This window comes from Indicator indicator, chromosome 5, assembly GCF_027791375.1.
Source record: "Indicator indicator isolate 239-I01 chromosome 5, UM_Iind_1.1, whole genome shotgun sequence".
NCBI classification, from domain to species: Eukaryota; Metazoa; Chordata; class Aves; order Piciformes; family Indicatoridae; genus Indicator; species Indicator indicator.
The window spans coordinates 21,812,185-21,827,142 of NC_072014.1; the positions used below are offsets into that span (position 1 = coordinate 21,812,185).

Consider the following 14,958-nt stretch of genomic DNA (forward strand, 5'->3'; position numbering starts at 1 on the left):
TCATGCTAGTTCCGGGGCCACCGGGTATAAAGAGCTTTATGCAATGTCTGGAGGGTGGGAGTTTATAGAAAACGCGATGCCTCAACAGGCGAGCACGCCTTTCTTCTGCAACTAGCGGGATAAGAAAAAGACACCAGGCTCCTTGTGCTGCTGCTGTGCAGATCAGCACCCCGGAGCCGAGGAGCCAGCTTCTGAGGGAGCTGGAGCATCCCAGCCCAGATGGGACCTCACCATCGGATGGATGGAAGAGCAGCAACTGCTTGCAAACTGCTCATATTATTCACTGCATGCATAATGCAGGGCAGTTGCCAAGGTAAGCACTATGCTTCAGCCTTCCCGAAATGGAACTTGCACCGCAAGGGGCACATCCCTGACCTGGGGACTTCTAAGAGAAAGCTATAAAGTGTCTGAAAGTAGAGGGTGAACGGGAGTTCTTTCTAATAGCTAGGGGAGACAGCTGGCTCTTTCCAGGAGTCATTTGATGGAGTCGATTTCTGTTGTGGAAAAGGAAGTAGCGCCTTAAAAAACCACTACAAACACCACTACCTCTTCAGCTTCACTTTGTTTTGGTTTCAAAATGATCCCAGGATATTGTTTCTGATTTTTTTTTTCCTCGTTTGTATAAACGCTTTTCTAGTTATACAAGACAGCAACACACAACTGTTGCTAAATTTCGAGGGACAAGTCACACTTTGCAACTCCACAGTTTTACAGAGCTCCAAGTGGGCAACATTTGGTGTAGTGAGTATGGCTTACTGGCTGTGGGCAGGGTGAAAACTAACTAAATATAGCCCAGAACGTTTGCATCTTCCCCTTGTGATCTTCGGGCCCTCCTTGCTACTGAAGTGTGGGTGGTTTTGCAGAGCAGAGTTCACCAGCATTCCAAGAGCAGGTTTGGTGACCACTAAAATTGTACTTACGGTTGTTTTTCATGAGAAGTGCACAGACTGTGGCGCTTGCATGTAGACAGGTTGTGCCGGTGAGGGGGGTTTTGCGTGGACAGGCTTGTGTATGTGTGGTATATGGAGTCATTTACAGAAGGCTACAAGAAAGAAACAGATGCTTAGTCTGGGGCACAATAAGCTCCCCTCAGTCAGTCTCAGACGCAGATTTGAAGTTGAGAGAGGGAGAACTTTTTCTCTGGGCTTTGCTGTTGCTAAGCGACATCTGGGAGCATGTGACGGGCAGAGCAGGCTGAGTGCCGCTCCTCTGGTATTAATCTGGCTGCTGGGGATGGAGCAGCCGTGTCTCCAGTCCTCTCCCAAGCCTGTGACTACAGCCCATCTTTTCCTGTCTGCCCCCTCTTCGTGCTGTTTAATTGCCCTGCAATAAAAATAATGGCTATCTTCTTGGAGCAAGAGTGACTGAAGTGCATTTGCTTGGCCCCGTGTATTGACCCAGCAGTCCTGCTGGTTGTGTGTGCGCCTGTGTATTACGTGTGTGTTCAAATTGTTAATCTCCTTTCTTTGCTCAACTCTTACTTTAAGCTCCTTAGACAGAATCAAGTAATTACACAGCAACTGCTAATAGCAAGTCCCACTTAAGAGCAGGGAAACAGGAGATAGCTAATGTGCAGCAGGAGACCTGCAAAAGCTCTAGCCAAGGAGGTCAGTCACACTGGGCGGAATTAATCTTATGCACTGATTTATTTTACATTGGCTAGAATGGAAGTTGCAGTGCTAATCTAAAAGTTTAGCTCTTTGCTCTACAGAAATTTTAAATGTTCAGAATGTGTCAGGTAAATGACAGGATAAACACAGGGAAGCTTTGAACAATTCATGGGCATTGGAAATTCAGAAGTTTTTACTTTCATGGTGTTCTATCTCCCTCCTCCTCTCCCTCCATCTCCCTTCCTTCGTTTCCCCCCTCAAAGTAGAATAGCTGAATATAAACCAGTATAGTTTTAGTTATGGGTAACCAATACAAGTAAAATCTTTGGATAATTATCTCGGCCACACCGTGATTATTGTGAAATATTTGGTATCCCTAAAGTCCCATGTCCTTGAATGTTGAGATCATGTCAGACTCTAAATTAAAGAAAAAACTTTAAAAGAATCGTAAAAGTAATTCCAAGGTGCAGAAGGAAAATAGTGAAAATAATTTATCTTGCCTAATCCTCATTATTTTCAGAGGTGCTTCCATGATGTGTTTGAAAGTTTTTCTTAGCAGTACTTGATTGTTCCCAGTATAAGCTGGACGTTTCTAGTCTGTAAGTAGTTTCACCTGAGCACTTGCTCAGATGATAGTATCATGAGTCATTTTTTCTTTATCTAATTCTGGATTTACTGGAATTAAATATTCCACTTAAACTGGATCAGAATACTGCTTTTTCTAATGCCAGTAGTAACAGGGCCTGGTTCTGCAACCTTTGCTCTATAAGCCTTGTTACCCTGTGGAGTAACTGTTATCAGAAAAAAATGCAGTTGGAATCTAAAAAACTACCTAAGTGAAGGTAGTTGCCAGAAGGAGCATCATGGGACTAAGGTTAATATTTGTTTTGAGGGATCTCAGAGTGCTTCATGCTCTTGGTTATAAACTGGATACACTGGGTGAATATTGTACTCAGCAGTTTTGCAGGAGGCAAATGAGATCACTAGGGCAGCTTCTGATTTGAACAATGAGTTCTTTAATGTTACTGTGCAAAGCATACCAGATCTACATACTCATGCAGTATTCCACGTAGTATCTGTTATCAGGCTCACCTTATCTACCATGGAAGGTCTGCTGTGCTTTTTTTTGATGAGGATTTAGTACCTGAGAGTGTTTGAATTTTTTCTGTTCTTATTGGTTCAAGACTAGAAGAACTGTTAGTGTGTTTATCGAATCATTCATGTATATATGTAAAATAATATATATATAATTGATAGAAACCTTTTTTTAACTAAAAAGAACTCTTATTTTTAGACAGTAAGTATATATTTTTTTAATTAAACAGAACTCTTCTTTTTAGACACAAAGAATATTCTCCACAAATCTACTATAGTTAATATTTCTGTGACCTGTGTATATCAAATCATCAAAATTTCCTTCATTGCTTTTTGGTGCCCCTTAAGTCCTCGTGACCTGCTTTGAACAGAAATGGTGAAAATAAATGTGTTAGTATTAAAACAATGTGAATTATTTAATAAATCACATTAGTATTGATTTTGGTCATCAATTCTGTGAAATTAGTGCAATTTGGAAAACACTACTAGTATAATCTTTTATTTCAGACTTGTATGTACTTATACTGAAATTTTGGCTTTGCTGCAATTTATTGCCAAGTAACAAATTGCTGTATAAAGGTATGGATTTCACTGTGTTGTGAAAGAGTTTAAAATGTTTAAATTGCTGTTTGCCTCCCCTGTCTTTCTGAGGATTTTTTTATTTCTTTAGCATGCTTTATGTATGGAAGCAAAGATGACTGATTTACATTGATGTGAATTATATGGCATCGATGACTGCTTTGCCAGGCTGTATATTTTTCTTTCTGATAATCATAATATTTGTACAAACTTTAGAATTCTGGAAAATGCAGCTGGAAAAACAAGCATCTCCATTAATAGTCTCTCTCTCTATATATATGCCAGTATTTTGAATTTTTGGATTTTATATTGAGCTAAGAGGCCAAAAGTTCACAGCTATGTTGACTTCTAGAATTTTTTTCTCCTTCTCTTTTCAAGAACTCATAGTTTACTGACTTTTTTAAAGGTTTCTGTTGCTGATGTCAAGATCAGAAGCCTTCTATTTTAAAGTGTTTGGGGTTTTCATTTGTTTGTTTGTTTATTTAGGAAAGCTAATTATCTGTTCTGTATGCATCTTGGCAAATGTGATTTGTGCCCAAAATCTAGTGCCCCAAATTTGATTTATAATGCAGTGATAAATCAGCAATTTAAATGTATCCCAGGCCAGCATGACTGAAATGTGTTACCATTATAAGGTCTCTATTGGTGTGAGAATGAATGCTGGTCTGAGGATGAGTCTGTACAGTGTGATAGCATATCTGAGAAATCACAATGAATATTTGCATGAAGCAACGCCAGTAATGAATCGATGTGATAAGATGTAGTAGAGAAGGGCTACAAGCAGTTCATTCTAGAGTGGCATGAAGAAACGTGCTTTTCCATCATGCATTGTAATAGTTCAATCTCCAAATTAATAATTCAGTGTTTTTTAGACATTGCCTTCACTCAAATCTATTTAATCTGTCTGTAGGATGATGTGTAGTGACGTTGCTGTAGGCGACAGGCCACAGTCAGTATTCATACTCCTTTCCACAGTACTGTGCACATTTAAATGACAGAGAAGCCTGTCTGTGAGATTATACCCCTGCCAAGACCTAGTGTTTGAAGACCCAGAGTGAGGGACTTTCCTTGGGGACTGAGGATTTTGGAGTAATGAGAAGAGAGAAAGTACAACAAAGAAAATGAACATACCAATGCAATCCTGACATACAATTTAATAGGTGTTGTGCATGACTGATGGGCTGCAGTGTTCATAATCCTGGACTAGTATAATTTTTTTTTTCTTGGAGATGTAGTCACACAAAACCAAGAGCAAAATCCACACTGAGTGTCCACCTACCTGCCTTGGAACTAATTCATTTCCTGAGGGCTGACAATGTAGAAGTACCTGTCAGTGAAACAAATTCTAATCTTCTCACATTGTTATTAATGAGTGGTGTTTCTGTACACTGACAGTATTTTTTTTTCTTTTTGCTGTAGTTCTTTTTAATGAGTAGGCCTTTCAGTGCATCATTTGTATTTTCTTAATAATTTACTCTTTTGCCTGTATTTTGTTCAGTAAAGCATATCAGGAATTTGTGAAGTAATCAGCTAAAGTCAAGAATGGGACAAACCTCAGAATTTTAGTTAAAAATTGAAAGCAGTAATTGGATGACACCCAGTTAGATTTAGGTTCTATGCCAAATGCTAGACTTACAGTAAATAATTAAGCTACAGGATTCAAGACAAACAGAGACAGAGCATCTAAGGAGATTTCAAGTAAGATAAATGTGTGATGTATGCTATGCTTCTATTTCACTGTAAGACAACCCAAAACCTTCTTTCTGTATTGAGCTGATTGGAAATTTGAGCAATGAAATCCTACTTTAATCCAGATTTACTTTCCATGTGTTTTGCAGGAAATAAGCAAAGATTCATTTGGGGGAAAGCTAGAATGCAATTTCATTAAAGCCTTTTAATTATTTTCCTTTTAGTTTTCCTGGATTGACATGATATCTGTCACTGTGTTTAGAGCCTTTCCCCTTCCATATGCCTTCTTGGACTTAGATTGTTTCCAAATCAAATCCAAATTCTGAACTTCTCATTATTTGTCACTGAACCTGGAGGTTCTTCTGGTTTTTCTTAGTTTTTGTTTGTTTGATTGGTTTGTTTTGTTTTTAATCTGTATACTCCTATTTTTAGTTGAACAATAAACAAAACAGGCACATTGTAGAGGTAGTTAATTTTATTCTTATGAATATTGGGTTAAATGCCATTCAGTCTTCCTACAATACTTACTTTTATATCTGATAGCTTGTGAAAACTCTTCAGATATACAAACATGTAACTTGGAATCGTATTGTACTTATCAGCGTTTCAAGCAGTTTGTAATTGTTCATCCTCTATAGAGCTCTGCTTAAAAAATGCTGGAACCATATAGCACTTTGGATGGTTCAAAGGAAATTAAACTTTCTAGAAGTTGTGTCATTGTTGAAAAACATTAAAGGTCCCTGCTAATTAATGATTTGCAGGTTGACATCTATTTAAAGAGAAGTTGATGTTTTTATTCTGCTGTGGCTAATTAGTGATGATAATCAGATAATTTGTCAGCTTCTTTTTAATTGCTTGTACAGAACCTGGCAAATAAAGGACAGAGCTTTTTTCAAATTGTTTAAAGCTAAACTACTTCTTTAAGAATAATTCTCGAATAAATAAAGACACCTTGAGCTTTTTCTAAATGAATAACAAGGCTTATTCTCAGTCAACTCAGTGCAATTCCATTAATTTCAAAATTATCCCTGAGTTGTACTGATTTAAAAGATAGAAACTAGGATTTAGCAAAGAATAAACATCTCTTTTAATAGCTTATTATTGAGATCCATTTCAAAGTCTTTCTTTTTTTAATGACAATGTTCATTTTACTAACTTTTTGCTTCCTTAACTCAGAATGCTTTTCAGTTTAAGAAAATTAAATTTAACGAGCAAGCATAGAAATGTTTGATAGAATGGGTAGCCTTTAGCTGATTCCATAAGCTTTTACTGTTGGTTTCAAGGCTTTTAATGTTTTCTTTGTTTTGCAATGCTTAAAGTGGATTAGAGATCCAAGGATCACTGTTACGAGTTTTGTTTTGGATTAATGAATTGACATATAAGGTCTGTCTGAAATTGTTCTACTTTTATGACCTGTTCTATTTTATGCTTTTAACATGACCAAGTTGCCTTTGTTTTACAATCAAGAAGCCAGATCTTCAGCAAAAGGGCACTGTTTACAGCAGCAGTTTGCCCAATTTTCTTACACAAGCAGGTCATGATACTACACCCTGCTGAGTTGAGTTGGAGAATAGGAATCTGTTCCAGTAGGGATTCCCTTTGATGGGGATTGCAGGTTCATGCTTTTGTGGAAGAAGGATGAGGATTTTAGTTGTGTTTTGTGACATCTCTCAATACAAACAAAGGCATAGTCCACAAGATACTCCAGGAACTGATACATTCACTGATATATTTAGAACCTAGGTAATGGGTTTTATCTGAAACCATTGTGCAAGTTATCAACTCAGATTAGGCTGAAGAAGTGTAGGGCTTGTAGAACTGAAGCACATACAGACATCAATAATCCTACCTAGATTTGCCCAGAAGGGAAGACATTTACTACGTGAAGTTTACATTATTCAATACTAGTGGGAGGCCCCATTTAGATCTGATCAAGCCCTTGTCATCTAAGGGTTCAGTTTCGTGAGAAGAGAAAAGCCAACTGAGCAGTTCACTGCTGCTGCTGTAAGTGGGAGGCTTGCTCTCCTTCCCTCCCTCCTGCAATGTCCCATTCCCATTTTGCTGCCCACCATGAGTTCTTGATGCTTTCTTTGTGCTAGCACCACTGCTCGTTGGACCTCTCAATGTACTGCTTTCCCTTACAAACCTGAAGGAAAGCTAAACCAGGGAATTAAATGGCTTCCTGGTGGCTTAGTTTTAAAGCAGCATGCAGAAAGATCTGCTAGTTACTGGGGTTTGGAAAAGAAAGTGAACCTTGATAGCAAGTGGGAGAAGGAGAAAAGTTGCAAGAGGGTGAGAGAAACTCTTTTTTTCCTATAGTAAGTCAGTGGGTTGGCTCAGCTGGCCATGAAACCACTGCTTAAAGCTGCTGAAGAACATATAGGAAATGCTTGGCTAGCATGGTAGTTGCGAGAGTGGTTCCATTGGGGCAATAGTGGACCAGTGTTAGCACGATGGGAAACACTTCTGTAAAGTTGTCTAGTGTAAACAGATGACTAGAAGGGTGTGTCCAGCAGGTCTAGGCAAGTTCTTCTACCTCTCTACTCTGCGCTGGTGAGACTACACCTGGAATACTGTGTCCAGTTTTGGGCTCCCCAGGTCAAGAAAGCAGTCCAAGAAAGGCTGAGAACTGCTGGAGAGAATCCAACAGAGAACCACAAGGTGTTTAGGGGACTTGAGCATCTCCCCTATGAAGAAAGACTGAGATCCCTGGGGCTATTTAGTCTTGAGAAAGGAAGACTGAGAGGGGATCTGATCAATGTGTATAAATATCTGAGGGGTGGGTGTCAAGTTGAGGGGACCAAGCTCTTTTCGGTGGTTCCAAGTAATAAGACAAGGAACAACGGGTTCAAACTTAAGCATAGATTTCACCTCAACATGAGGAGAAACTTCTTTACAGTGAGGGTGACAGAGCACTGGAACAGGCTGCCCAGGGCGGTTTTGGAGTCTCCTTCTCTGGAGACTTTCAAAACCCACCTGGATGCATTTCTGTGCAGACTACCCTAAGTGATCCTGCCTTGGGGGGGGGCCTTGGACCCAATGATATCTTGAGGTTCCTTCCAACTTCTAATATACTGTGATACTGTGACTTGAATGAGACTGCTCATGTTTTCACTTTTGAGCAGGACTATGGGGCTGTTCTCAACCTGCACTGCAATAAATGAACTAGACAATAACCAAGGATGTGGAATACTGCTGTAGTTTTTGTTGCCCTTCTAGCTGTGTTAATAAGTATTACTTTTACTACTGTGAGATCTAATGGGTTTTTAAACCATTTTGTATGAACACCCTAGCTCCAGTTTGTGTCTGAAACGAGTAACAAAAGTTTGTGGTGTCTTCTGCATGACTATAAAAGCTGTTCTTTATTAGCTTTGCAGTTTTTACTTTTCTGACTGCAGTCAGACACTGAATGTGCTTTAAAGACTCACTGAAAATGATTTTTTGTTCCTAATGCTCTTTAAATGTAGCAAAGTACTAAAATTGATTTTTTTACCTTTGTGCTACATGAAAAGTAATTAAACTGAATCTTCTTCAGTTGTTAATCTGAGCCCTGGCAAATTTCTGTTGGCTGAACAGAAATTGAGTACTGTGTCCAGTTCTGGACCCCTTAGTTCAAGAAAGATGCTGAGTTGCTCGAATGTGTCCAGAGAAGGGCAACAAGAAGGTGAAGGGTCTGGAACACAAGTCCTGTGAGGAGCGGCTGAGGGAGCTGGGGTTGTTCAGCCTGGAGAAGAGGAGCCTCAGGGGAGACCTTATTGCTGTCTACAACTACCTGAAGGATAGTTCCATTGGGGCTTATGGGAAGGGTAATTTTTCAGTAGGAAATGATATTTCTCATATATATCCTCTTCTGATGAATTTAAGGACTTTGTCTTTTTAATTTCACAAACTAATCAGTATTACTCTTTAGCTGAAGGCATTTTATTAACTATTTGTTTTCCCCTGAAAACTACAAAGAAAATATACTACATTTAAAAATTAAATAGTTTTCTGATCTGTTAAGATAAAGTTGTATTTTGTGTGAGCACGTTGGACAGTGTTGTTGTTTCTGTTCAGGTGATCTTTCCTTTTCTCAGACTTGCCTTAGCACGTGGAGCTTCCTTTCAAGAAGCTTGATGAAGAATGAGCAGCCATAACTAGTAGCGAAACTGAGTCACTGCTGAGTAAGGAAGAAATGGGATGAGTGTCAATATATCCAATGAAATATATGTAGTTCCTAGCAACATTAGTATATGTAAGTAGCATCAGAATGTCTATCTTGGCACACTAGGTGCTTATAGCATATGATCTGTCTCTTCTGTACTGGCACTTCAGTTTTCCTGCTTTTCTGAAATGTTCTCACATGTTTAGTTTGCAATAAGTAATGATTGCTGGTTTTGAAGTACAAAGTAACGACTAGTACCCTATGATGCTTTGAAACACAGTTGAAGTGGTCTTAAAAAAAAAGAAAAGAAAATTAGAGTCCCACTAGTTATGATGCTACTACTCAGATAGCGAACAATTTCATTACATTCTGTGGTGGGAAGAGAGAAATAGCTTCAGCTTTATGTACTTAGTGTGTTTATTATCCATCAGAGAAGGTGTGTTTTTTGGGTTTTTTTTGCATGACGGGTCAATTTTTTCATTTAATAACTTTTGTGATATAGTATTCCAGTAAGGTTTGTGATTTAGCCAAGTGTTATGTATTGCATGACAATGTTCGATCTAGCTGTAGTACATAAAAGAAATACAAGAAATGATAAAATTTTACTGTCACAAATTGAATTGGAAAGCTCTTATGGAGGCTGATTCCTAGTTCTACAATGACTCATCAGCTTTCAGGAGCGTATGACTGAATTGAATGCAGCTCACCATGCCAGCATGGGGTTTGATTTTGAGAACAAACAGCACATTGGTTAGAAAATTTATTTTTAAAACAGTACAGCTCTCAAAATGAGAATTGCTTCTTGAAAAGGTTATCATCTGCTACTGCTTCTATTGAACTTTCTCAGTGGCATGTACTGTATGTGTTCTAAGTTAAGCACTTCCTTTTTCATTTTGCACACACTATGTAGTGGTAAATAGTTTTCAGTCTTGAAGATTTTCCTCCTTTGGTAATTTCTACCACCCCTCTACCCCCCACACTCTGTAACCCAATTGTTATTCTACAGCAGCCTTGGCACCATTAACAAGGTTCATTCTTATGAAAATACTTGGGATGCTTCCTTCTGTGAGTAACTGGGGGTGTCTTTATTTCTACTGTGTTTGCTGGTTCTTCCTCTTTATGTCATTTGGTCAATTAGAACAGATTTTTGCATATTTAATGTACCATTCATGGAGAAGAAGCTTCTGGGATTTAAGAGAACTCACACATGCATGCTTCCCGAGAGATCCACAGTGTTTGCTTTTCTTACCCAGCTAACACAATCACAATTGATTTATGTGGATTAAGACACCTAATGTCAAGACAACTGGTTGAGGTTATCCAATTTAGTGCAAAACGTGTTCTTTACATGTGATGTGTCTAAAATACATTTTTATATTGTGAAGGCTAATCTTTAAGTACTACAAATAGTGGTTCTCTTCAGTTAGACCACACAGATAATAACTTTACTAAATCCTTTAAGAAAGGAGTACAAGTAGTTTTTATTAGTCTTGCCTTGGAAAATACTTCATATACAGTTAGGCTTAAAGAAAGCGTCCAATGGAAATTAATGGCTGATTCACAGCTATCACTGAGGTACGAGAAATTTGACAGTTAAATGGCAGAAGGAACTCCGTCTGTTCAGTATAAGGAGTGTTTACTTTGCCAATAGAAATTAGTATCAACTCTTGCTTAAAATGATTATATTTTTTATTTCTGCCTTGTAGGACTAAGAAGACAGTAAAGACAGTGAAAGTTTATTTGTTGCTGTTTAAAAAGTGTGTGAATTGAAGCAACATTAATAAAAGAATTGATTTTTGATTAATTTGCTTATAGTACTGTATGATGGTAAAGGTGCATGGTATGGATATGTGCTGTTCATGAGCATGTGTGTCAGTGTTTGTTCTTTTTTTTTTTTTTCTTATGTTTAGGATCAGTGTGAATAATTTTAAAATATTGTATATCTTATTTTGTTTTTGCTTTTTCCAGAGTGGCTCATTTTGAAGTGGCACTGTAGAAACCATTGTTATTATTTTCTGAATACCAGAGCTTTAAGAAAAAAAAAATCTGAAGACAGATTTTTTTCTAAGAGGCCCATATTTTGTCAGAAAATTAGGAGCTAGTTCTCTTTATTGACAGTTCAGGCTTATACTAGAAAAAAAATATAATTGAATAGATTTATTAAAAATTAAACTAGAAACCTTTCTATTTTTATCAGGTGATTTGCATTCATGCCTTTTTCAGTTAATAAAGCTAAAATAATGTAGAGAGGATGAGGATTATGAATATCTTTAACGTTGCTAAGAGGCATTTACAGTGTCATTCCTTTGAACTTCATGTCTACAGGAGACTTGAATGCTTTTTTTTCTTTGCAGGAAAGCTTTCCTGCTTAGTTTAACTAGATTAAAATCCTGCATATCTTTAATTCTTGGATTTATGTTGAGGCATTAAGTGGAAATGAATCTATAGCCCTTTATAACTGTATTAACTGAAAACAAGTAGTTTAACATAGAATACACTAACTTAGAGTATTTTTAAAAAAGATTTTGAGTGTGAGTATTATTAAAAGGAGATTTGATGCATTAGCTTTAACAATGTTTTTAACTGACAAGTGTCTGTATGTGCAAGAGCATGCAGACAGAAAGCACAGAATATAATACAGATTTTACTGTCTCCAGACTGGGTTCTACTCTGATGGGCAAGATTCGTTTATTACAGCTTTTGATACCCATCATTCCACTGAACTCAGGACATGGCTTACTCAAAATTCCTTTTCCTGTGAGGACAGAATATCTAATTTATTCATCTGAAATAGAAATAAACCAGGTAGACTTACAGAAAGAAACAAATGAGCAAATTAAGTTTCTCTTCAGTTCTCATTCCTCTCACCCTCCTGATACCAGCTTTATTTATAATCCAACAGTATATGTAGTTCTACATGTGAATGGATTTTTAGTGAGGAGGGCTAGAAGTATCATTTTCTGCTGGTTGGTGGAGCAAAAGCTATTTTCTTCGTGTCATGCGTGGGCTTCAGCTGATTTTTTGAGGAAGTTGTGCAACTGGTGCTTGGGACTCAAATTTCATAGTCCAGTTAGTGTCAGGCAGAACCAGATCTGCTGCATCAATTCAATCCTTTATTATTTCCACATCCCGTCTGTAAAATAATCTGAAATAATCAATATGATTTGTGTACTGAAAGGTTTTCTAAAAATCTTTGCTTAGGGGCTAGGGAGTGTGTAATAGAAGAGTCAGATTAAATAAAAGAAGTACTTCTGCACATGTGTCATATGATGCTGTTGGTGTTAAAAAAAATAAATGGACATAGAATCAGACTAGAAAACTTTTGTGAAGAGTACTGCATTGATCACCATTAAAAACACCAGGGCTGGAGTCTCTGGCTAGGAATCCTTCCAACACTGATTGATAGAAGGTTGGAGGCTCCACTGCAATAGGATCAAGGTGTATACCTTGTTTCTTGTGTTGTCTAATAAATATACCAGCAAACTGTGCCTCTCATACTGTGACTTCCTGGAATATGAATGTGCTACTGGAATATGAATATACATTGATAAAGGAAAGAACCCACCTGGGAGTACTGCATTGAGTTCTGGAGCCCCTGTTACAAGAAGGATCTGGATGTGCTGGAGTGTGTCCAGAGAAGGGCCACAAGGATAATCAGAGGGCTGGAGCACCTTTCCTAGGAGGACAGACAGAGAGAGTTGGGACTGTTCAGTTTGGAGAAGAGAAGGCTCTGAGGAGACCTTATTGTGGCCTTCTGGTATTTTAAGGGGGGCCTACAAGAAAGCTGGGGAGGGAATTTTGGTAATGATAGGTCTAGGGGGAATGGAACAAAACTAGAAATGGATAGATTCAGATTGGATGTTAGGAAGAAGTTCTTCACCATGAGGGTGGTGAGACACTAGAACAGATTGCCCAGGGAGATGGTGGAAGTCCTGTCCCTGGAGGTTTTTAAGGCCAGGCTGGATGTGGCTCTGGGCAACCTGATATAGTGTGATGTGTCCCTGCCCATGGCACGGGGGTTGGAACTAGATGATCCTTGAGGCCCCTTCCAGCCCTAACAAATCTATGATTCTGTGTGGCCTTGGCTTGTTGACATGGAGGTGCTGAGGTGAGTTCAAGTGTCTTTTATACTGCAAACTACCAAGGGTATAACCCTTCTTCTTGTTGAGTGTTTGTACAGTAAAAGGTGCAACGAGTCCTTCATCAACTACTGAGTAGATGCTGGTTTACTACTAATTATCTCATTATAATAGGTAATTGGATGATAATTCAGTAACAGAAATCATATACTTCCCTATTAATGTTTTAATTCTGTTTCTCTGGCACTACAGCTCTTCAGCTCCAGGTTGTTCCTTGACTAGTCACCTATCCACCTATCAATCTATATACACATATCTTGCAGTCATATGAAGTGCAGACTGATGTTTATATTGTCTTTTTATTGATGTTGTCAAAGTTATTTCTCTAATATAATCCAGTTGAGAGACATGCAGGTACAGAAAATGTTCTGATTCAAGCTCTCAAATACTGGATAAATCTTGTACTGCTTTCTATAATGTTTATTTTATTTTATTTTATTTTATTTTATTTTATTTTATTTTATTATTTTTAATCTGAATAGTTTGTATTGAATATAATGGAGTTTACAGAATGTAGAAAGACCAAAAGTTAAATATATTGTCAAGGTACATGAAATTTAGTATAATTTTATCAGAATGCTTTTCTTTGTGTTTTAAATAATTATTCATTTGCCTACTATAATCACTAGAGACATACTACTTTCCAGTATCACAGGACATTTTACAATAATAAGCAAAAATTTTTCCTGAGCTATGGATTTTACTTCTTCCTTCATTAGTGTGAACAGAGAAGGAATTTCTAGAGGTTCAGCTTCCCCTCCCTGAGCATTCCAAAACCTCAGGCCATTTGACGTGCAATTAAGCTAAGGAAAATTCTGACATCAAACTGTATGGAAAGTTGGTTTTCTGGGATTCTTCTATCTGCAAGGCCAGCAGAGTGGGCTGTTCTGTTAGGGCACTGGATGGGAACAAAGTGTATCTTTTATTGGAAGGCAGAAAGGGATAAAAGAGAGCTGGTCACTTATTTTTCTTTTTGTGAAATGTATGTGGAAAAGGAGCTTGTGCTGTGCATTTTGTTTGCACTGTTTTTGTTGAAGAACTGCAAATGTACTAGAAGGGAAACTGTTGAGTTGAAAAAATATCGCCTTAAAGAATGTTACTCTTTTTTTAAACACAAAAAGTCTGTTGAGATTATTCCTGAAGTAATTGCAGCAGTGCAAGTTTAATTTTTGAGTGGCCAGTTTAAGTGGTACAATCTGCCCTGGGCTTAATACATTCTTTATGACTTGAAATCAAATTTAACTGTTGAAGGAATGTTAGCAGTTCTTAAAGGAATTGTAAGTGTGAGGAAGAAAGGAGGAATGAGGGGTTTTGGCCTATTCTGTATAGTCAGAACAGTCATGCTGCTCTTAATCTGTGGATGGCCAATGCAATTCAAAAGATTTGTAGACAGAGTTAAAAGTGTGAGGAGCTTCAAGGTTGAATGGACAGGTAGAAAATGCATGAAAAGAATTAGAAAAGATTAGAACTTTTCAGAGAGGAACTGAACGGAGTCTGAAGTAATGCAAAGAGTGGCAGAGAATAAGGCAGTATTGGTTTCCATTAAAACCAAACATAACATTCTAGTTTTAATACAAGAGGGTTGGTTTTAAGCTTTAGTTCTCAAGTATTTCCGCACAAACCTATTGGGGGAAATGAAGCACAGCAGACATGGAGAGGGTGTAATGGGCTGCCTTCCTTTTGAAGAGTGTAGCCTTATGGG

At 37.9% G+C, this 14,958-nt stretch overlaps 1 protein-coding gene across 1 annotated transcript in view; it reads left to right on the forward strand.

The window, feature by feature from the left end:
• Window positions 1-219: 219 nt before the first annotated feature.
• LRP2 (LDL receptor related protein 2) overlaps window positions 220-14,958 on the forward strand; it is a 118,758-nt gene continuing 104,019 nt past the window's right edge. The window contains exon 1 of the mRNA XM_054381226.1: window positions 220-313. Within this exon, the coding sequence (XP_054237201.1) occupies window positions 220-313 (94 nt within the window). The remainder of the gene's footprint in view (window positions 314-14,958) is intronic.